This window comes from Macaca thibetana, chromosome 19 (genome assembly GCF_024542745.1).
Source record: "Macaca thibetana thibetana isolate TM-01 chromosome 19, ASM2454274v1, whole genome shotgun sequence".
NCBI lineage: Eukaryota > Metazoa > Chordata > Mammalia > Primates > Cercopithecidae > Macaca > Macaca thibetana.
Window position 1 is genome coordinate 14,998,707 of NC_065596.1, and position 23,613 is coordinate 15,022,319.

General features: G+C 42.8%; 1 protein-coding gene across 3 annotated transcripts; it reads left to right on the forward strand.

The window, feature by feature from the left end:
- Positions 1-4,254: 4,254 nt before the first annotated feature.
- On the forward strand, positions 4,255-23,215 carry ZNF699 (zinc finger protein 699). 3 transcript variants are annotated; one of them, XM_050770282.1, is made up of 6 exons: positions 4,255-4,341; positions 9,105-9,157; positions 11,721-11,847; positions 15,638-15,748; positions 16,150-16,333; positions 17,018-23,215. In XM_050770282.1, exons 2-6 carry the CDS (start codon positions 9,110-9,112, stop codon positions 18,474-18,476), a joined length of 1,929 nt encoding a protein of 642 aa, XP_050626239.1. In that variant the 5' UTR covers positions 4,255-4,341; positions 9,105-9,109; the 3' UTR covers positions 18,477-23,215. The 3 variants fall into 3 exon arrangements, with proteins under 3 accessions (XP_050626239.1, XP_050626240.1, XP_050626238.1); XM_050770283.1 differs by lacking the exon at positions 11,721-11,847 and having other exon boundaries at positions 4,310-4,341; XM_050770281.1 differs by lacking the exon at positions 4,255-4,341 and having other exon boundaries at positions 6,121-9,157.
- The last annotated feature ends 398 nt before the right edge of the window (positions 23,216-23,613 follow it).

Below are 23,613 nucleotides of genomic sequence, written 5' to 3' on the forward strand. Positions count from 1 at the left end.
AGCACATTGGGAGGCTGAGGCAGGCAGATCACTTGAGCTCAGGAGTTCGAGATCATCCTGGGCAACATGGCAAAACCCTATCCCTATAAAAAAGCCAAAAAAAAAAAAAAAAAAAAAAAACCCACAAAAATTAGCACGTAGATAAGAGCATAGATAAGATTCATGCGGACTTCCTAAAAGACAAAACACCAAGATCTGGGGTCAGGGAATCTAAGGCCAATTCGCAATAATTTCCTAAAATTAAAGAAAAAACACCTGGGGCTGGGGGCAGGGAACCTAAGGCCAATTAACACGAACTTTCTGGAGCTAAACCAAAAGGAAAAACCCCATCTTCCCAAGAACAAAGGCTACTCTCTCTACTGTAAAAAGTAAGGTAGAGGTTCTCTTTAAAGACTTTCCTGCCCATCTAATTAGGAATAAATAGTAACTTCTCTTAGAAGCAAAATTTACTGAAAGACCTGTGCTAACATTCTTAAATATCTGCTAGCCGTAATAAAGAAATCAATGTACTTTATTTTCTTAGCTCCCACAATTTAGCCTAAATATTTGCCCTGGCATGCTTATACTGGTCCAAGCAAGCATTAGGTCATAGCCTGTTCCTCTTCCTTATCTGAAGGTGTTTTTACCTTTCTCAACATTCCACAAGTTACTTCCTCCTTCCTTTGTTCTCCTCTGCCTTTGCCCCTTTTAAAAAGTCCTAAGTTGCTAGCCAATCAGGACAAACACAGAATGTGAGGTCCTGTTCCAGCCAATGGAAACTGGACACAGCAGTAGGATGGACGCGTCAGGTTATAAATGACCCTGTCTCCTTTGTTCAGTGTACTCTCGTGGCAAAACTGCTGGCGAGTGTACCCTTTCTGCAGAAAGTAAAAAAATGGCCTTGCTGAAGAAATTAAATTATGTTCAAGTGCTAGTTCTTTACAGCACCAGGCAACAAGCATTTCTAACACTACGATCCTTCTCCTTCCACCACATCTCACATGGAAAGGGGAAGTGCCTTGGAGTGGCCGTGGACCAAGCAGGGGCTACCGCCTTCATCTGTGTAGGGTACCAATCTGCTCCAGCCTCTGGTTGTCTGCAGGCCAATTCATCTCAGCCTTTATTTAGCCAGGGGCCAAATCCTCCATCCAGATAAGGGATAGCCAGTAGGGACCTCAAAAGGAGTACTTAAACCCCAAAAAACTTTGTGAAAGGGACTTTGAGCCGCTTGCTTAGGCCCACTCTCACCCTGTGGAGTGCTTTCTTGCTACAGTAAACGCCTACTTTTGGCTGGGTGCGGTGGCTCACACCTGTAATCCCAGCACTTTGGGAAGCTGAGGTGGGCAGATCACTTGAGGTCAGGAATTCAAGACCAGCCTGGCCAACATGGTGAAATCTTGTCTCTACTAAAAATACAAAAATTAGCTGGCTGTGGTGGCAGGTGCCTGTAGTCCCAGCTACTTGGGAGGCTGAGGCTGGAGAATCGCTTGAACCCGGGAGGCAGAGGTTGCAGTGAGCAGAGATCACGCCGTTGCACTCCAGGCTGGGTGACAGTGAGACTCCGTCTCAAAGAGAAAAAAAAAAAAAGAAAAAAAAGGCTGGGCACGGTGGATCACACCTGTAATTCCAGCACTTTGGGAGGCTGAGGCGGGTGGATCACCTGAGGTCAGGTGTTTGAGACCAGCCTGGCCAACCTGGTGAAACTCTGTCTCTACTAAAAATACACAAATTAGCTGGGCATGGTGGTGGGCGTCTGTAATCCCAGCTACTTGGGAGGTTGAGACAGGAGGAATACTTGAACGCGGGAGGCAGAGGTTGCAGTGAGCAGAGATCACGCCATTGCACTCCAGTCTGGGTGACAGAGCAAGACTCCGTCTCAAAAAAAAAAAAAAGTTAAAATGGTGTCGTTTATGTTATATATAGTTTGCCACCAAAAAAATCATCATGTACGAATGTATATAGCAGTTTTATTCACAAAAAGTGAAAACAATCCAAATGTCCTACAACTGGTAGTAAATGTAAGCCATGGAATACTACGCAGCAACAGAAAAGAACAAACAATAGACATTCTTAACTGTGAGTCAAGAATATGACATGACTAATCTGAAATGCGTTGTGCTCTGTGAAAAGCAGAATGCTACATACTGCGTAAGACATTTTTGGAAAAATAAACTGTAAGAAATATTGCAGGAATTCATGATGAGGGAAAAGTTTGACTAAAAAGAGGCAGCACTACAGAGTTTTTTAGAGGAATAAGAATAACTGTTTACTTTGATCATGGTAGTGGTTACGTGATGTTAACAACACTGCTATGGGCCGGGCACGGTGGTTCACACCTGTAATTCCAGCATTTTGGGAGGCCAAGGCGGGTGGATCACCTGAGGTCGGGAGTTCGAGACCAGCCTGGCCAACATGGAGAAACTCCGTCTCTACTAAAAATACAAAATTAGCCTGGCGTCATGGCGCATGCCTGTAATCCCAGCTACTTGGGAGGCTGAGGCAGGAGGATCGTCTGAACCCAGAAGGCGAAGGTTGCAGTGAGTTGAGATCGCGCCACTGCACTCCAGCCTGGGCAACAGAGAGAGACTCTGTCTCAAAAAAAATAAATAAGGCCGGGCGCAGTGGCTCAAGCCTGTAATCCCAGCACTTTGGGAGGCTGAGACGGGCGGATCACGAGGTCAGGAGATCAAGACCATCCTGGCTAACAGGGTGAAACCCCGTCTCTACTAAAAAATACAAAAAACTAGCTGGGCGAGGTGGCAGGCGCCTGTAGTCCCAGCTAATGTAGTCCCAGCTACTCGGGAGGCTGAGGCAGGAGAATGGCGTACACCCGGGAGGCGGAGCTTGCAGTGAGCTGAGATCCAGCCACTGCACTCCAGCCTGGGCGACAGAGCGAGACTCCGTCTCAAAAAGTAAAATAAAATAAAATAAAATAAAATAAATAAATAAATAAAAAATAGCTGGGTGGGGTGGTATGCGTCTATAGTCCCAGCTGCTTGGGAGGCTGAGATGGGACAATCACTTGAGCTGGGGAAGTCAAGGCTGCAATGAGCCATAGTCGCGCCACTGCACTCCAGACTGGGCGATAGATTGAGACATTGCCTCACAAAAAGAAAAAGAAATGAGTTATACATATTAAAACAATGAAAATAAGCATAGAAAATATTTATATTTGATGTTCCAAATAATAAACTGACAGCTATCAGAATTCAGCAAGTTTCCAGGTAAAAGGTTGTATTTAAATAATTATCAATGACTTCCCTCTATAGGAGAAGTTATCAACACAACAATGAAAGGGAAAACTGAAAGGCCCAAAAGGACTGAATGAATGGAAAGGACAGTCTGTGTCATATTAGAGTTGCAAATTAATGTGTCCTGTGTACAGGGCTGTAGCAACATGGAGGATAGGTATAAACCCGATTGATGAGCATCCTGTATCCGTGGTGGCTGAGGGACCTGAATGGGAAGCCCTAGCCTTAGCCCCATTCCTAGGCCTAGTCACTTAAGCCCCGCCCCGCCCCTAGCCCTCGTCTCCACCCACTAGGAATTTCAACCAAGGCCCCCTCCCAATGTGGTTCCACCCTTAGCCCCGCCCCTTGGAGTATTTAAAAAGCCACGCCCCTAGGTCCGGTCTAGCCCCAGCTCTGCCCGTCAGGCCGAGTCATCCAAGTCCAGTCCAGGGTTCTATTTCTTCTCTGTTTACTCCCAATCATGAAGAAACTAGGATTTCTCATCCACTTGCGGCTGGAACCAGCCTTCGCGCTCCTTCGCACCCTGCTCCTCCCCGGTCCACCCCCTTCACCTCAAGTCCCGCCTCCCGGGCCCCGCCCCATACACCGTTTGCAGCGCCGAAACAGGAAGGCTAAGTGCGCTTCTGCGCATGCGCGAGTCGGCAGCCATGTCACCCTGCAACTCCGCCAGCGTCTGAAGAACATTTTTGCCTCCGTCGGCTTCCTGTCTTACCCTGCCCCGCCCCGCCTGCACCGGGTCTGGTTCGCGGGAGACTGAGGGCTCGGCTTGAAGATCGGCGGTCTAAGGGCTGCCTCCCCGTCACTCCCTGCCCGGACCCCGCGCCCCGGGCCTCCCGCCGCTGCGGCACCTCCTCGGAGAGCCCGGGTCAGCTGCCCCTGCGGCCGCGGCTGGTCCCAAACTCACTGAATCGGGAACTCTGGTCTGGGTCCAGAAATCGGAGTGATTCTGATGCAGGCGAGAGTTGGAGAACGAATGTCGTAGTTCATCAGCCTCCGAAAGCATCCTTTGCTCTCTTTCCAGAAAGGAAGAGCATCTCTGCCATTCGGGTCTCAAGGACAAGCGCCTCAGCCTCGTTCTCTGTGAGCTGATCTGTGGATCGCGGCGAGTCGGGTGAGCACGGGGTGATATTTGCCTCGGCTCGGTCCCCTCCTGTGCCCTCTTTATGCATGAGATAGTGTTTGTGCCAGGCGCGGTGGTTCACGCCTGTAATCCCAGCCCTTTGGGCGGCCGAGGCGGGCGGATCGCTTGAGCCCAGGAGTTTGAGGCCAACCTGGGCAACATAGCAAGATCCCGTCTCTACAAAAAAACCAACCAACCAACAAACAAAAAAACCAGTAAAATAAAAGGTGCGCTCCTGTGTTCCCAGCCACTCGGGAGGCAGAGGTCGCAGTGAGCTGAGATCGCATCACTGCACTCCAGCATGGGCAACAGAGTGAGACCCTGTCTCAAAAGAAAAGATAGTATTTGGTCTCTGGATTTTATACTCTGCCTGTGGACATCAGTTTGATACATTATATTCAGGTAAAAGTGAACTGATGCTTTATGTCATTAATGATGCATTTGAATCATTTATTTATAGATCGGTTACATTTCACACAGAAAATTTGGTCATCTGTCAGTTTCAATCTTTTCCCTTTTTATTCCTTGCAGTTTCCATTTCTTTTCATTTCTTTACTGCACTTGCCAGTACAGTGTCCGACAGAATTAGCATATAATTTACATCCTTGTCTTGTTTCTGATTCCAGAAGGAATTATTCTCTTTTTTTTTTTTTTTTTTTTTGAGACGGAGTCTCGCTGTGTCTCCCAGGCTGGAGTGCAGTGGCGTGATCTCGGCCCACTGCAAGCTCCGCCTCCCGGGTTCACGCCATTCTCCCGCCTCAGCCTCCCAAGTAGCTGAGACTACAGGCGCCCGCCACCACGCCCGGCTAGTTTTTTGTATTTTTAGTAGAGACGGGGTTTCACCATGTTAGCCAGGATAGTCTCGATCTCCTGACCTCGTGATCCACCCGCCTCGGCCTCCCAAAGTGCTGGGATTACAGGCTTGAGCCACCGCGCCCGGCGCTATTCTCTCATTTCACCATTAAATAGGATGTTTGCTGTAGGTGTTTGTAGTTTTTTTTTTTTTCCTTTCTTTATTCCTATTTCTTTTTAGAAAATAGAAGTCTCGCCGTGTTGCCTGGGCAGGTCTTGAACTCATGGGCTCTCTGCCTCCCAAAGTGCTGAAATTACAGGCATGAGCCACTGCACCCAGCCTGACCATGTTTTTTTTTTTTTTTTTTTTTTTGAGACGGAGTCTCGCTCTGTCACCCGAGCTGGAGTGCAGTGGCCGGATCTCAGCTCACTGCAAGCTCCGCCTCCCGGGTTTAGGCCATTCTCCTGCCTCAGCCTCCCAAGTAGCTGGGACTACAGGCGCCCGCCACCTTGCCCGGCTAGTTTTTTGTATTTTTTAGTAGAGACTGACCATGTTTTAAACCGCTGATTGTTTTTTCTTTGATTAGTGGATGTAATCAGGTTTTAGATCATTGCTGGAAAGTTGTACTACTTTCTAGAAATGTATTGATTTCCTGTGCATCTTCATATTTATTCCTTAAATTTTTTCTATATTCTCCTTATGATAGCTGTAATTATGATTCATTCTTGTTCATAATTTTTGTTGTTGTTCTTTAAGCCCTGTTGCTCTTAAAATTGCTGAGTTTGTTGCTGGCTATGGTGGTGCACATCTGTAGTCCCAGCTGGTGGGAGGCTAAGGCAGGTGGATCGCCAGAGCCTAGGAAATAAGATCAACCTGGGAACATAAAGAGAGTCTGTCTTAAACAATAAATTAAATAAAAAAATTTTTTAAAAAAGCTGAATTTGTCAGTTTCATTAGTTTTTCTTTTTGCAACGGATGCTTTTTTTTAGCTTTTCTGATTCTGTTTACTATGTTTTAAAAAATATTATTTTCTATTTTCTTTCTAAACTTTTATGCTAGTCTTTATTCAGCCTCATATATCAATAGTCTAGCCTATTAATACCTTTTTTTTTTTTTTTTTTTGAGACAGAGTCTCGCTCCGTCCCCTGGGCTGGAGTGCGGTGGCGCGATCTTGGCTCACTACAACCTCGGCCTCCTGGGTTCAAACAATTCTCTGCCTCAGCCTCCCAAGTAGTGGGGATTACAGGCACCTGCCACCATGCCCGGCTAATTTTTTTGTATTTTTAGTAGAGATGGGTTTCACCATCTTGGCCAGGCTGGTCTTGAACTCCTGACCTTGTGATCCACCTGCCTTGGCCTCCCGAAGTGCTGGGGTTACAGGCATGAGCCACTGTGCCTGGTCAATACTGATTTTTTTTCCTCTGGGAGCTGATAATGCTTATAAATATATAGTAGACATACTAAACCCTCTGAAATTCCAGCATTATCTGAAACAGTTATTTTAATTTTCTGCTTCTACCCTGCCACATTACCTGTCCTGACTTGCTGAAGATAAATATGTTATGTGTCTCCTTATCCCTATAATGTGCTACATTTTTTTATATAGCATGTATCTTTACCTGATGTATTTTGTTTACTTAGTGTCTTACTCCAAAATATTATAACATTCATTTACTTCAGGATTTTTTCTTTTTTTTTTTTTTTTTTCCTATGCCTTATTCCTGGTGACTTCATGTAGTAGGGTTAGTAGGGTCAGGATAGATGTTACCTAAATAAATATGAAATGAAGGAGGTAAGGGCTATAAGGGAAGCGTCGTTGTCCAAAACATAGGCCTTAGGAGAAGGAGCTCAAAGATAGCATATTTGATTATTTATTTATTTATTTTGAGACAGAGTCTGTCTCTGTCGCCCAGGCTGGAGTGTAGTGGTGTGATCTTGGCTCACTGCAACCTCCGCCTCCTGAGTTCACACAATTCTCCTGCCTCAGCCTCCCGAGTAGCTGGGACTACAGCTGTGTACCACCATGCTCGGCTAATTTTTGTAGTTTTAGTAGAGATGGAGTTTTGCCATTTTGGCCAGGCTGGTCTTGAACTCCTGACCTCATGTGATCCCCCCACTTTTGCCTCCCAAAGTGCTGGGATTACAAGCAAGAGCTACCACACCCAGCATATTTGATTAGAATGCTTCATTTCTAATCAAATCAACTCTCCGTGGTGCCCAATAGAGTTCTAGGCTAAATCCTGGTAAAACTAGGGAATAAGGGGCTTAATAACAATTAAAATGTAAGGTATGTGTTCAGAAATGTACTCACGGGGTGTTTGGGTTTTGAAGACAAATAGGCCTGCATTCATACCCTGCCTCAGCAGCTGTCTAATGGGTTAATATTGAACATGTGGTTAATTGAGTCTTTCTAAGATAATTCTAAACTGGTTATAATAATATTTGAATTGCAGAGCTTCTGTGAGAAATAGTCTAAAATGTGGCCATTTCTTTGCAAAGTCATTCTCACATCAGGATTGCCCAGCTGGCATATATTGTTACTAATACAGTGAAGAATGTTACAGTTTTTTTATTGGCGTTTAAAAATGCTACTTGTTCCATTGCAGTGGAGGTAACTGTTAATATTTCCTTGTTTGAAATTTGTGAAACAGCTCTGCAGATACCACATCAGGTCTGACACAGGTTAAGTATTTTTGTGTTTGTTTTTTTGAGATGGAGTCTCCACCTGTCACCCAGGCTGGAGTGCAGTGGCGTGATCTCAGCTGGCTGCAACCTCCGCCTTCCGGGTTCAAGCGATTCTCCTGCCTCAGCCTCCTGAGTAGCTGAGATTACAGTCGCGCGTCACCATGCCCGGTTAATTTTTGAATTTTTAGTAAATACATGTTGGTCAGGCTGGTCGTGAACTCCTGACCTTGTGATCCACCCACCTCGGCCTCCCAAAGTGCTGGGATCACAGGCATGAGCCACTGCGCTTGGCCAAGTAGTCTTACTCTGCTACTCCTGTACTGTGCAGGCAAATTTAGCATGTTTGTCACAACATAGCGGCCTTCTCTACCTCCTGCATATGGAATTCAATAGGCTGATGCTCGGGCAGGCGCGGTGGCTCACGCCTGTGATCCCAACACTTTGGAGGCCGAGACGGGCGGATCACGAGGTCAGGAGATCAAGACCATCCTGGCTAACACAGTGAAACCCCGTCTCTACTAAAAACACACAAAAAACTAGCCGGGCGAGGTGGCGGGCGCCTGTAGTCCCAGCTACTCGGGAGGCCGAGGCAGGAGAATGACGTGAACCTGGGAGGCGGAGTTTGCAGTGAGCTGTGAGCCGTGTTCGTACCACTGCACTCCAGCCTGGGTGAAAGAGGGAGACTCTGTCTCAAAAAAAAAAAAAAAAAAAAAAAAAAAAAAAGCTGACGCTCTTTCTCAGGTTTTGGGGACCCTGCAGCTCATGGGGCAGGGGTAGTGGTCTAGGGCTGAGCAGCAAAGCCTGTTAGCCCGCCAAGTGGTGCAGAAGTAAGAAATATTGGGAGTGGAACTCCCAGAAGCCTGGCGTATAAATCAGTGCTTTCTTGAATTTGAGACAGGGAGTGTTTATTCTTGTTGTGGAAGATATTCCTGGATACATTTTATACTTTTTGTTATCATGGGCAAATATACAACCAGACTTTTCTAGTCTTCAGTTAACTTACAAAATAGCACTCTTAACCTCTTCTTTATGATCAGCAAGAACCAGAGCACTGTTTTCTATCTCTAGGGGGACGTGAGGTTGTTCTACTTTCCCACAAGAGCAGCGTATATTTGTGTGTGTGTGTGTGTCTGTGTGTGTGTTGAGGGGAGTTGTTACTTATAATTGATGGGCTGCAACATCTAGGCTCATGAGTGTGGGAATTTTGGGGAAGTCTGGCTTCTCATGTTATCTTCTTTACTTTTAACTTCTCAATATCCTGCTTTTCTTCATGAAGGGGACATGGAGGAAGAAAGAACAACTGTTGAATTACAGAAAAATAGCATACAGGTAAGTAAAAGGGAATAATTGTCCAAAAGAATATTTCCATTGCACCGGGTCTCCCTCAGTGTTTTAGAGCACAAGTCAGCATTCTGTTTCTATATTGGATCACATAATATTTTAGGCACTGAAGGCCATAGTGTTTCTTTTTTTTTCAAGACAGAGTCTTGCTCTGTCACCGGGCAGGAGTGCAGTGACACCATCTCGGCTCACTGTAGCCTCCAACTCCCTGGTTCAACCAATTCTCCTGCCTCAGCCTCCCCAGTAGCTGCAACTACAGCCATGTGCCACCACTCCTGGCTAACTTTGTATTTCTGGTAGAGATGGGGTTTCACCATGTTGGCCAGAATGGTCTTGATCTCCTGACCTTGTGATCTGCCCAGCTCGGCCTCCCAAAGTGTTGGGATTACAGGCGTGAGCCGCTGTGTCTGACTGGCCATAGTGTTTCTATTGCAATTCAGCTTTGCCATTTTAGTGCAAAAGCAGCCATAGACAGTGAACACGTTTTATTGTGTTCCAATAAAACTTTATTTATGCATTCAAGTGGCAGCTTGGATATAGTCCATGTGCCATAGTTTGTTGACTACTGGCCTAGAATACAAGGAAGTATGACCAGCTGTGGGCCTCACTTCAAAGTTGTGCTTGTGCAGGCTCCTGGGCCTCTCAGGTTTGTGAGAGGGGGAAAAAATGAAAAGCTTCTATTCTCTCAGTGTATTTTTATTCATTAAAACCCCATCTAGATTTGACCCTGTGTTTAATGTTGTAGTGATTGCTATGGTGGGAACAAAGTAACAGGTGAAGTTATTTCTGTAGTAAGGAATTGATGATGTCATGTGGAAAGTATTTCATTTCCAGAGCATTTCTCTCATTTCTTCAATATGCTCTGGACTTTTCTAGGCCATCGTAAGACTGGCATTGGTCACCATCTATGATATTGTGAAATACATATTTGGGGCTGGGCACAGTGGCTCACACCTGTAATCTCAGCACTTTGGGAGGCTGAGGTGGGCGGATTGCCTGAAGTCGGAAGTTCGAGACCAGTCTGGCCAACATGGTGAAACCCTGTCTCTACTGAAAATACAAAAAAAAAAAAAAAAATCGCTGGGCATGGTGGCATGTGCCTGTAATCCCCACTACTTGGGAGGCTGAGGCAGGGGAACTGCTTGAACCAGGGAGGTGGAGGTTGTAATAAGCTGAGATGGTGCCACTGTACTCCAGCCTGGGCGACAGAGTGAGACTCTGTCTCAAAAAAAAAAAAAGAAAACAATTTGGTTTTCATCCTGTTTCCTAGCACAGAGTTCCTAAAAACCCTTGTAATCTCTAGAGCAATAAGAGGGTCTTTTGTGTGCTCATGAGATGGCTGGGGTCTGGAAGCCCCTAGAGAGCCTCAGAATGGGGGCTGGTTCAGAAAGACGCAGGCAAGATCAGAGGATTGGGACTTAAGTCAGCCATGCCTATGATGGAGCCTCCTTAAAAACCCAAAGGACTGGCTTGAGGAGCTCGTGGATAGCTGGATGTGTGGTGGTTCCTGGAGGGTGGCATGCCAGGAGAGGGCATGGAATCTCTGCGCCACTTCCCACCATACCTTGGCCTGTCCATCTTTTCATCTGGCTGTTTTATCTGTGTACTTTGTAATGTCCTTGGTGATAAACCAATAAACATGTTTCCCTGAGTTCTGTGAGTTGTTCCAGCGTATTAATCAAACTCAAGGAGAGGGCAGTAGGAGCCCTGATTTTAGCCAGTCAGAAGTAAAATTGACAGCCTTTTAACTTGGGATTGGCATCTGAAGTGGGAGGCAGTTTAGTGGGACCTCGTGTGGAATCTCCAACCTGTGGAATCTCCAGGTAGATAGTATCAGAAGCAAATGGTAAGATACCCAGCTGGTGTCCACTGGGGAATTGCTTGGTGTGTGTGGAAAATATCCCCTACACATCTGGTGTCAGAGGTGTTCTGTACAGTATTGAGTGACTATGTAAAAGGGTGGGAAAAACACTTTGTTTTTTCCTAGCTCATTGGCATCAAATTGTGGGGAGATAAATTTAGTGGGTTTTTTTTTTTTTTTTTTTTTGGTTTTTGTCCAGGCTAGAGTGCAGTGGCATGGTCATGCTCATTGCAGCCTCAACCTCGCGGCTCAAGCAATCCTCCCACCCACCTCAGCCTTCAGAGTAGCTGCCACCATAGGCACACGCCACCACGCCCAGCTGTTTTAAAAAAAATTTTGGTAGAGACTGATTCTCACCATGTTCTGTTGCCTAGGCTGGTCTTGAACTCCTGGGCTCAAGTAGTCCTCCTGCTTTGGCCCCCCAAAGTGCTGGGATTATAGGCTTCACCCAATTTGCCTGGCAATTTAGTATTTTAGAAGTGTTAAATCTACAAGCCAGGATTTGATCAGTGATGAATTATGTATATATCGAAAGAGAGATTTGTTGACTGAGTCCTAGAGTAGATGCTGGGATCTTCTGAACTTCCTGTGAAATGACTCTCATTTCCTCGATGTTGTCAGCCTCATCTGTCCTCTTGTACACATTGGAGGAATTGTACCTTTCTGAATAGAATTTGTGGTATGTTTTAGGACTCAGTGGTCTTTGAGGATGTGGCTGTGGACTTTACCCAGGAAGAATGGGCTTTGCTGGATCTTGCTCAGAGGAACCTCTACAGAGAGGTGATGCTGGAAAACTTCCAGAACCTGGCCTCACTAGGTAAGAATGGCAAGATTCTTTCATATAGTTGTTTAGAAAGTTAGTTTATCTCACTAAATTGACTTTATTCTAGAATTTGGGCTGAGGAATGGGAAGACATTGATAAATAAGACAGATATGGTCACTGACCCCAAGGAACTTACAGTCTAGTGGCTTACCTATGAAAATAAACACCTGGGCTGGGCGCGGTGGCTCATGCCTGTAATCCCAGCACTTTGGGAGGTCGAGGTGGGCAGATCACCTGAGGTCGGGAGTTCGAGACCAGCCTAAGCAACATGGAGAAACCCCATCTCTACTAAGAATACAAAATTAGCCAGGCGTGGTGGCACATGCCTGTAATCCCAGCTACTTGGGAGGCTCAGGCAGGAAAATCGCTTGAACCCAGGAGGCGGAGGTTGCGGTGAGCCAAGATCACACCATTGCACTCCAGCCTGGGCAACAACAGTGAAACTCCATCTCAAAAAAAAAAAAAAAAAAAAAGAGAAAGAAAATAAACATCTGTATATTGAACTGATGCTTTTTTTTGTGGTTGAAAGCCTTGAGGTTTATTAAGTATCGAAAGTTTGGATATAAACCTCAGCAATCACTATAGGACACAGGGAGGAGGTTTGCAGTTTGGACATTTTGAGGATTTTACTGCTATCTATGTTCTTTACCCAAAGACTACCAGAACACACCTATAGTTAAACAAGTTGGGTTTATTTTGCAGTGCAGCAAGCAAGAATACATGTCTCTTACATGTCCTAGTAAGAGGGTGTTAGAAAAGACCTATTATAGGATTTGTGCTTCAGTTGAGTGATTTGGGGGTGGGTCTGTGGAAGCAGGCTGTATTAGTTTCCTAGACCTTCTGTAACAGAGTATCACACACCGGTGGCTAAAAACAATGGAAATTTGTTCCTTCACAGCATTTCCGGAGGCTGGGTTTCTGAAATCAAGGGATCAGCAGGGCCATGTTCTCTCTGAAGGCTCTGGGGGAAAGATTCCCTTTTTCTTCCTGGCTTCTGGTGATTGCTGCAATCATTGGCATTCCTTGACTTATAGATGCATCATTCCATTCTCTGCCTTCATCTTCTTCCCTAAGTCTAAGGAAGAGACTTAGATTTCTAAGTCTCTTTCTCCTTATAAGGACACCAATCATTGGATTTAGGACCCATCCTAATCCAGTTTAACCATATCTTAACTTGAATATATCTGTAAAGACGCTATTTCTAAATAAGGCAACATTCTGAGGTTCTGAGTGGACTTCTCTGTTTTCTTTTTTTTTCAAGCAGGCTTTATTATTATTTTTAGAGCAGTTTTAGGTTCACAGCTGAATTGAGTGGAAGGTACAGAGATTTCCCATATAACCTCTGGCCCCCCACATGCATAGCCTCCTCTAATAACAATATCTGCCACCAGAGTGGTACATTTGTTATAACTGATGAAGCTACATTGATACATTATCATTGCCCAGAGTCCATCATTTACATTAGGGTTCACTCTTGGTATTGTACATTCTGTGGGTTTGGAAGAATATATAATGACATGTGTCCACCATTATAATATCATACAGAATAGTTTCACTGCTGTAAAAATCCTCTGTGCTCTATCAATTCATCCCTCCTTCCCTCCCTCTTAAATCTTGGCAATCACTGATCTTACTGTCTCCATAATGTTGTTGCCTTCTGCAAAATGTCATAGAGTTGGAATCATGCAGTATGTAGCCTTTTCAGATTGGCTTCTTTCACTTAGCAATATACATTTAAGATTCCTCCATGTCTTTTCATGGCTTGAGAGCTCATTTCTTTGTACTGCTAATACTCTGTTGTCTGGATGTACCACTGTTTATCCATTGACCTACTGAAGGACTTCTTGGTTGCTTACACGTTTTGGTAGTTATAAATTAAGCTACTGTGAACATTGGTGTGCAGGTTTTTATGTGGACATAAGTTTTCAACTCCTTTGGGTAAAAGGAGTGCAATTCAGTTGTTGGATTTTATGGTAAGAGGACGTTTAATTTTATAAGAAACTGCCAAACTGTCTTCCAAAGTGGCTATACCATCTTGCATTCCAACCGGCAATGAATGAGAGTTCCTGTTGCTCCTCATCCTCACCAGCATTTGTTGAATGTTCAGGATTTTGGCCATTCTAATAGGTGTGTAGTGGTGCCTTGTTTTAATTTGCATTTCCCTGATGACTTATGATGTTGAGCATCTTTTTGTATGCTTATTTGCCATCTGTATATGTTCTTTGGTGAGGTGTCTGTAAAGGTCTTTGGCTCATTTTTTTTGTCTTTTTTTTTTAAAACGTTGAGTTTTAAGTTATCTGAATATATATATTTTTTTCTGTATGAAATCTGATACTCTCTTCATATATTTTTGATAACAGTTCCTTCTCAGATATATTTTTTGCAAATATTTTCTCCCAGGCTGTGGCTTATCTTTCCATTCTCTTGACATTGTCTTTCGGAGGGCAGAAATTTTTAATGTTCATGAAGTTCAGTTATTGATTCTTTGTTTTATGGATCATGCTTTAGCATTATATCTAAAATATTGCCAGGGTGTGGTGGCACACGCTGGTAGTCCCAGTTACTTGGGAGGTGGAGGCTGGAGGCTCACTTGAGTCCAGGAGTTTGAGGCTGCAGTGAGCTTTGATCACACCACTACTATAGCCTGGGTGATAAAGTGAGACCCTGTCTCTTAAAAAAAATTAAAAATGTCATTGCCAAACAGAAAGTCATCTAGATTTTTCTCCTGTTATCTTCTAGGAGTTTTCTAGCTTTGCATTTTACAGTGAGGTCTGTGACCCATTTTGCGTTAACTTTTGTGAAGAATCTAAGGCCCGTGTCTAGACGGGCCTTGGGGATGTCCAGTTGTTCCAGTACTATCTTTTCTCCATTGTATTGCCTTTGCTATTTTGTCAAGGTAAGCTGACTGTATCGGTGTGGCTCTGTTTCTGAATCCACTGTTCTTTTCCATTGATCAATTTGAACACAAATTTTGGGGGGACGTTGTTCAGCCTAGTGACACAGGGCAGTCATTTTAGATTGGTTGCTGACAGAAAGTGAATAGTATTGCTGGTTGCCGACAGTATTATTCAGTAATACTCCATTATTGAGTATGTTGTGGGTGGCATAAAGTCTTTAGCCAAAATTTTGAGGTAACCTTGTTTTGTTTCATTTTATCATGATTTCAGAGTAACTTTATCCAAGATTAGTATTTTGTGAAATTATTTATATTCAATAGGAGAACAAAATGTCCCAGTTGTGACTGTCTGACCAGCTTGGAATGATACTGAGGTTTAGGTGTGAACATTAGATCAGTTCTATATGTCAGAGGCTGCTTCCTCCTGCCACCTCTCCTTTTTTTTTTTTTTTTTTTTTGAGATGGAGTCTCGCTCTGTCGCCCAGGCTAGAGTACAGTGGCACAATCTCGGCTCACTGCAACCTCTGCCTTCCAGGTTCAAGCAGTTCTCCTGCCTCAGATTCCTGAGTAGCTTGGATTATAGGCATGCTCCACCACACCCTGCTAATTTTGTATTTTTAGTAGAGATGGGGTTTCACCATGTTGGTCAGGCTGGTCTTGAACCCCTGGCCTTGTGATCCACCTGCCTCGGCCTCGCAAAGTGCTGGGATTACAGGCATGAGCCACTGCGCCTGGCCTGTCACCTCTCCTTTAAAAAAAAAAAAATTGACATTATGTTGCAGTTAAACTCACAGAATATCAGAAGACTAAAGTTTTGTTTCTGTCTCATGGAAATGTTTGTGATTCTTCATTATTTTCCCTTGTGATATGCCTTTCTGCTTGTGCAGGGTATCTGCTACACACACCCCATCTGATCTGCCAGTGGGAAAAAGAGGAGGACCTGCAGACAGTGAAGAGAGAACTTATCCAGGTCATCTTCATGGGAGAGCACCAGGAAGGCAAGAATCCTTGGGAGAAACTGCTTTGGTTGGGGGAGAAATAATCAACTTAAAATCAAAAACAAAAACAAACTTTGTTTTATATGAGGAAGCTCATCTTCCACAGATATCTCAGATGACTATTTTGACTTTTTATCAGTCTTGTCACATTTTCCTTGTTCTTGGCAAAGACCTTCCACATTTCCTCTTTGTAAGGTAGCATTTGGTCATGTGCATTCTATCCAATTTCTGTTTTGTTCTCCTAATACTATCTTAGTTATGTTAGTTTCAATCTTCATAGAATTATTTCTTAGTTAAATGCTTACCATTTTGACCCTTGTGCCTATTAATGCCAAAGTCCTGAAAACGCCACTCTGCAAAAAGTCCTTTGCTCACAGAAGCTTTCACTTTTTCTGTTTCAGGTTTTGAGACTCAACTTAAAACTAATGAATCAGTTGCTCCACAAGATATTTGTGGAGAAAAAATATCCAATGAACAAAAAATAGTAAGATTCAAAAGGAATGATTCCTGGTTCTCCAGTTTACATGAAAACCAGGAGTCCTGTGGTATTGATGATCAGAACAAAAGCCATGAGAGACATTTGAGGTGAGTGCCATTCGTGAGAAAGAGAAAGTGTCTCAGGAGAGAATCTCAAAGTCATGAAATTTAAGAAGTATGTATATATTAACAAGCCTAGGTCAAAGATTGTGGTTTGAGAAAGAATTTTCTTTTTTTTTTTTTTTTTTTTTTTTTTTGAGACGGAGTCTTGCTCTGTCACCCAGGCTGGAGTGCAGTGGCCGGATCTCAGCTCACTGCAAGCTCCGCCTCCCGGGTTCACGCCATTCTCCTGCCTCAGCCTCCCAAGTAGCTGGGACTACAGGCACCCGCCACCTCGCCCGGCTAGTTTTTTGTAATTTTTAGTAGAGACGGGGTTTCACCGTGTTAGCCAGGATGGTCTCGATCTCCTGACCTCGTGATCCGCCCGTCTTGGCCTCCCAAAGTGCTGGGATTACAGGCTTGAGCCACCGCGCCCGGCCTAAAAGAATTTTCATGAATTAATTTTTTTCCACAAATGAGACAGAGATTTTGAATGTTTGACACATACTTCAGTTGTAAACAGTTATCAGAAAAATCCCAGGAGTCAATAACTGGGTGGGTGACGGTATTGGCTATGGTAGAACTCTCTGTGAGAACTTTCAGCTTATAACTTGACAGAAGGGCAGAAAACATACACGTTCACTGAAATTGGTAGACATTTCTTACTAATAATGTGTCTTTTATTTTTAAAAGAAATCATATGGTAGAGAATATCTATGAATGTTGTGAAGAAAATCAAGATGGACAGACTTTCAGCCAAGTTCCAAATCTTGATTCACTCAAGAGAAACACTGAAGTAAAATCCTACGAATGCCATGAGTGTGGAAAGGCCTTCGTGGATCATTCATCCCTTAAGAATCACATCAAGTCTCATACTGGAAGCAAACCCTATCAGTGCAAGGAATGTGGGAAGGCCTTCCATTTTCTTGCTTGTTTCAAGAAGCATATGAAAACCCCCACTGAAGAGAAGCCCTACGAATGTAAGGAATGTACCAAGGCCTTCAGTTGTTCCTCATTCTTCAGGGCACATATGAAGATTCACGTCGGAAAGACAAACTATGAATGTAAGGAATGTGGGAAAGCTTTTAGTTGTTCCTCATCGCTCACAGAACACAAAAGAATTCACAGTGGAGATAAGCCTTATGAATGTAAGGAATGTGGGAAGGCCTTCAGTTGTTCCTCCTCACTCTCCAAACACAAAAGAATTCACAGTGGAGATAAGCCATATGAATGTAAAGAATGTGGGAAGGCCTTTAGCTCTTCCTCTCACCTTATAATACATATAAGAATTCACACTGGAGAGAAGCCTTATGAATGTAAAGAGTGTGGGAAGGCCTTCAGCGAGTCCTCAAAACTCACTGTACATGTGAGGACACATACTGGAGAGAAACCCTACAAATGTAAGGAATGTGGGAAAGCCTACAATTGTCCCTCCTCTTTAAGTATCCATATAAGAAAACACACTGGAGAAAAACCCTATGAATGTCTGGAATGTGGAAAGGCCTTCTACCTCCCCACTTCCCTTAATACACATGTGAAAAATCAAAGTCGAGAGAAACCCTATGAATGTAAGGAATGTGGGAAGGCCTTTAGTTGTCCCTCGTCCTTTAGAGCACATGTGAGAGACCACAGTGGAAAGATACAGTATGAATGTAAGGAGTGTGGGAAGACCTTTAGTCGTTCCTCGTCCCTCACCGAACACCTAAGAACTCACAGCGGAGAGAAGCCGTATGAATGTAAGGAGTGTGGGAAAGCCTTTATTAGTTCCTCCCACCTTACAGTACATATCAGAACTCACACTGGAGAGAAACCCTATGAATGTAAGAAATGTGGGAAAGCCTTTATTTATCCCTCAGCCCTTAGGATCCACATGAGAACGCACACTGGGGAAAAACCCTATGAATGTAAGGAATGCGGGAAAGCATTTCGTCATTCTTCATACCTTACTGTACATGCAAGAATGCACACTGGAGAGAAACCCTTTGAATGTCTGGAATGTGGAAAGGCCTTCAGTTGTCCCTCATCCTTTCGAAGGCATGTGAGAAGCCACACTGGAGAGAAGCCCTATGAATGTCAAGAATGTGGGAAAGCCTTTGTTTGTCCTGCCTACTTTCGAAGACATGTGAAAACTCACACTAGAGAAAACATATAAATGTAAGGAATATGGGAACGTCTGCAAAGCTTCAGATCCTAGGCAACTTGTGAGATCTCATACTGTGGAGATACCCTATGAATGTAAGAAAGCAGGAAATTGTTGCTCATCATTTTGAAGATTTGAGGACACTTCAGAGAAACCTTGTGTATGTAAATCATGTACTGAAAACTTTATGAACATTGCTTATTATGTATAAGAAAATTCATACTAGAAATGAAGATCAGTGCCTCATCCTTAAAGTAGACTGCTAGCTCTTTGATTACCAGTGTTTTCTGATAGGAACATTTAAGGTGATAAATTTACCTTTTCAGCTCCAGCCACATACCATTTAGTATGAGGTGCTTTAATTTTGGTTCTGATGTAAATATGATTTCCATGACAAAATCTTTTGGATCCATGGAGGATGTGAAAAAATTTTTCTGTATAGGCAGGAGTGGTCTTTTTTTTAAAAAGTGGTTTCTAATTTATGTTCATCATTCTTTAAATGGGTAGTCACTATAATATTGACACTTTGGTTTTTGTTGATGCTTTGTTTTTAGTCTACATGGCGGATAGTAGAACTTGCCCACTCAATATTTTTCTTCCTATTCTTTTTCCTAAGAGAGACGTTAGAGTTTCTGAGATGGTCAATTTTTACTGTTTAAAGCTTTTATTGTCTAGTGAGTAATTTCAGCAGAAATTAATTTAATATACTATTTTCATATTTTATTCTTTGTCCTTGCTCATGGCTGGGAATTGGATTCAGTGTTTTGAGTGTAAAAATTGTATTACATTAACTACATTTCCCAAAATCACTTTTTTCTCCAGTTCTAGGTTAGACTTGTCTAATATAAGAGTTTGTATGAGATTTGGAAGGCATAAGGGAAGAAAAAGCCATTATGCTATGTTTAGTGGGGCCATCAGACAGGAAGAGAGATGTATAAAGGCCTGGTGACCTCTAGTTTTCAGCTCATTTTTTGGATTGTTGGACTCATTGATCAATATTTGCTCAAAACTGAATGTTATAGCCGGGCATGATGGTGCATGCCTGTGGTCACAGCTACTCAGGAGGCTGAGGCAGGAGGATCACTTGAGCCCAGGAGTTTGAGGCTGCAGTTAACTATGATCATGCCACTGCACTCTAACTTGAGTGACAGAGTGAGACCCTTTCTCCAAAACAAAACAAAAAACCAAACATTAAATGCTTGCTTGACTTCAGTGTCCTCCAAGGCAGCATCTCTACAGCTATCACTATATACAACTTCTTGGATTTTCTGGCAAGCTCTGGCATTGCCATTTTGCTTGTGTTGCAGTCTGTCTTACACAGTTCAGTCACATCATGTCGCGCTATTCATGGGGAAAGATAGTTTTGCAAGTCTCAAAAGCAAGAGCTGGCCGGGTGCGGTGGCTCACGCCTGTAATCCCAGCACGTAGGGAGGCCAAGGCGGGCGGATCACGAGGTCAGGAGATCGAGATCATCCTGACTAACATAGTGAAACCCCATCTCTACTAAAAATACAAAAAATTAGCTGGGCGTGGTGATGGGCGCCTCTGGTCCCAGTTACTCGGGAAGCTGAGGCAGGAGGGTGGCGTGAACCCGGGAGGCAGAGCTTGCAGTGAGCCGAGATCGCGCCACTGCACTCCAACTGGGCGACGGAGCAAGACTATGTCTCAAAAAAAAAAAAAAAAAAAAAAAAAAAAGAAAAGCAAGAGCTGTGGAGAATGAGGTAAGTTACCCTTGGTAATTGAGGTAAGCATCCACAGGGTGTCACCCTGTTTAAATGGAGGAAGATTTATACTTCAAACCTTTAAACAAAAAAGATTTTACCGCTTTTTTTTTTTTTAATGTAAGAAGATGAATTGCTTCAGGTACCTTTAGCTACAGTATTATATTTTCCCTTTAAAAGTATAACTCTACTACTATGATATTTTCCCTCCTATTTTCCCTTTAAAAGTGTAACTCTATTTCCCCTTAATCACTTTTTATTTTGTTACACATACACTAACATGCATGAAGTATGTCAATCTTCAATGTACAGCTTAATGAAATTTCATGTATGTATATGTCCTGGTAAACACAGTACATTTCCAAGACTTTAGGAAGTTCCTTCATCCTCTTTCTCAGTGATTCATTACTCCACAAGGCAACCACAATTTTGACTCTTACTATAATTGACTTGGTGTGCTTGTTCTTGATTTTCATCTAAATGTTAAAATACAGTATGTACAGTTATGTGTTTTGGCTTCTTTTGCTCAACATAACGTGTAGTTTGACTTTTAAATGTTCTTTTGATAGATGTATGGGCTTATTTATCTTGGTAAGTGCTATATGCGCAGGAATGAATTTTCTGAATCATAGGGTAGACTTTAAGTTTAGTTTTGGTAGGTATTCCAGTTTCCAAAAAATATTGATTCCACCAATAATCCCCCAAACAATGCATGAAAGTTCTAGTTGTTTCACACACTTGTCCAGCACTTTCTGATTGTAGTCATCCAGCAGAGAGTATGCATTTACCTGATGTGTTATGAATTTGAGTACTTTTCGACGTGCTTGTTGGCTATTCGGATTTCTTTTTTTTTTTTTGAGGGCACCTGTTGAAACATTTCACCCATTTATGGTGTCTTTTCTTTTTTTTCTTTTTCTTTCTTTTTTTTTTTTGAGACAGACTCTTGCACCTAGGCTGGAGTGCAGTGGCGTGATCTTGCTCACTGCAATCTCTGCTTCCCGGGTTCAAGTGATTCTCCTGTCTCAGCCTCCCGAGTAGCTGGGATTACAGGCATGTGCCACCACACCTGGCTAAGTTTTGTATTTTTTTTAGTAGAGACAGGGTTTCACCATGTTGGACAGGTTGGTCTTGGACTCCTGACCTCAGGTGATCCGCCCACCTCAGCCTCCCAAAGTGCTAGGATTATAGGCATGAGCCACCACACCCAGATTTATGGTTCCTTTTTTTAAAAAAAAAGTAAAGGGCTTCCTTCTGGTTACTTGTCCTTTATTGTATGTATGTATATCTATATCTAGGTACACAGGTATAGATACGTATAAACCATGTATCATATATTACATATATACGTAAAATATGTATATTACATATACATACATTACAGATAACGTTTCCCAATCTCTGTCTTGTCTTTTTATTCTTTAAAGGGAATTTGTTGGTTTAAATAATTTATTACTAAAAAGTCCTGGGGTATAATGAGCTTCAGGCATGGCTAAATTCAGGGGCTAAAAAAATGTTATATAGTTGAATTCTGTCTCCCTGTCCTGGCTGTGCATCCTCCTGCATTAGCATTTCTTCCAAGCAGGTTGTCTCTTCATAGCAGGCCCCAGAAACTCTGGCTACTTTCTTCCCAGCTTAAAGTCTCAGGGAGAAAAGAGTGATTGTCTTTTTCAACAGTTCCAATATGATGATCAGAATTGAATCTAGTTGGCTCTGACTGGCCACTTGCCCATGTACTCTAGTCACTGGCCTGGGGAATGTAATACTCTCACTTGTTTAGGGTTCGTGCCCGTGCTTATCCAGAAACTGGGTTAGAGTCTGCACTGACTGAATCATAGGGTCCTAGCAATTTGGGGGCATCAATTTGGGGGCATATGCAGAGGGGAGGAGGCAGGAGTGGGCAGGTAGGATCTGAAAGCAGTGGTAATACTGTTAGCTGTTATGCTGGTCTTAGCAGCAAGTAGGAACTGTGAAGTCTGGGAAATCGGCCAGGGTTAGGTAGTTCCTAAAGAACATTTTAGAAAGGTCAGGTATCATCTGTTAACTTGTGTTTAGATTGCTAAAGATTGCTGCTCAGCCGGGCACAGTGGCTGACTCCTATAATCCCAGCACTTTGGGAAGCCGAGGCGGGCGGATCACCTGAGGTCGGGAGTTTTAGACCAGCCTAGCCAACATGGTGAAACCCTGTCTCTACAAGAAACAGTAGCCAGGCGTGGTGGCCTGTGCCTGTAATCTCAGCTACTCAGGAGGCTGGGGCAGGAGAATCACTTGAACCCGGGAGGTGGAGGTTGCAGGTAGCCAAGATTGTGCCAGTGCACTCCAGCCTGGGCAACAGAGTGAGACTCTGTGTCAAAAAAGAAAAAAAAAAAAGATTGCTGCTTAATCTTTAATGAGCATAAAGATCAACTTGAGATCTGACACCTGTTTAAGAATTATTTGCCTGGACCAAGATAATGAATCTATTCTCCTATGTTTCCTTCTAGATTCTTTATTGTTTTTTAATGTAGGTCTGTGATCTACTTTGAATAATTTTTTGTAGCGCGTGAGGTGGGATCAAGGTGTGTGTATATAGATTTATCAAAGAGACCATGGTTTCCTCTCTGCTTAGGCGATTTCTGCCCCTTGGTTCATTTGTCTTTTCTTGCATCAGTAGCATACGATCTTAATTTATGTTGCTTTGTAGTATTTTTGGAAATCTGGTAGTGAAAGCCTTCCAACTTTTTTATTCTTTAAGATTGTCTTGCCTTCTCTGTTCCCCAGGTTTTCCAAATTAATTTTGGAATCTCAGGATTAATTTTCACAAATGAATTTTTGGTACTATGCCTGTAATTGCATTGATTTTGTAAAATAACCTAAGGATAATTGACATCTTTACAATATCGAGTTTTCCAATTGATGAGTATGGTATAATTTTCCATTTACCTAGGTTGTCTTTAACTTTTCTCAAGAGTGTTTTATAGTTTTAATTGTAGAAATCTTGATTTGTTTAATTTATTTCTAGGTTTATTTTGCTTTGTATTTTTTTTATTTGTTTTTCAGTGCTTTTGGCTAGTACATAGAATTGCAATATCTTTTTGTATATTGACTTTATAGCTGGTGACATTTATAAATTCAATTATTTATTCCAATACTTTGTGGATTATTTTGGATTTTCTATATATATAATCCTGTGAATACCAATAAAAGAAAGTCTTACCTAATTTCTAAACTTGATTTTTTGCTAATTTTTCTTGCCTTATTTCTTTAGAGTAATGAATAGAAATGATGAAAATGAGTATCTTTGCCTTGTTTCTGAACTTAGGGAAATGTGTTTAATATTTCACCATTAAGTATGACACTACCTAGAAGTTTTTTTATAAATAACCTTTATCAAATTAAGGGAATTCTGTTTTGTTCTTGGATCGTCAAGATTGTTTTATAAAAATCATGAA

Excerpts from the sequence above, each read along its gene's own strand:
- ZNF699 (XM_050770281.1), top strand. The coding sequence starts at position 9,053 with ATGTTATCTTCTTTACTTTTAACTTCTCAATATCCTGCTTTTCTTCAT. Across the intron at positions 9,158-11,720 it reads TACAGAAAAATAGCATACAG|GACTCAGTGGTCTTTGAGGA; the intron begins GTAAGTAAAAGG and ends GGTATGTTTTAG. Across the intron at positions 15,749-16,149 it reads CATGGGAGAGCACCAGGAAG|GTTTTGAGACTCAACTTAAA; the intron begins GCAAGAATCCTT and ends TTTCTGTTTCAG.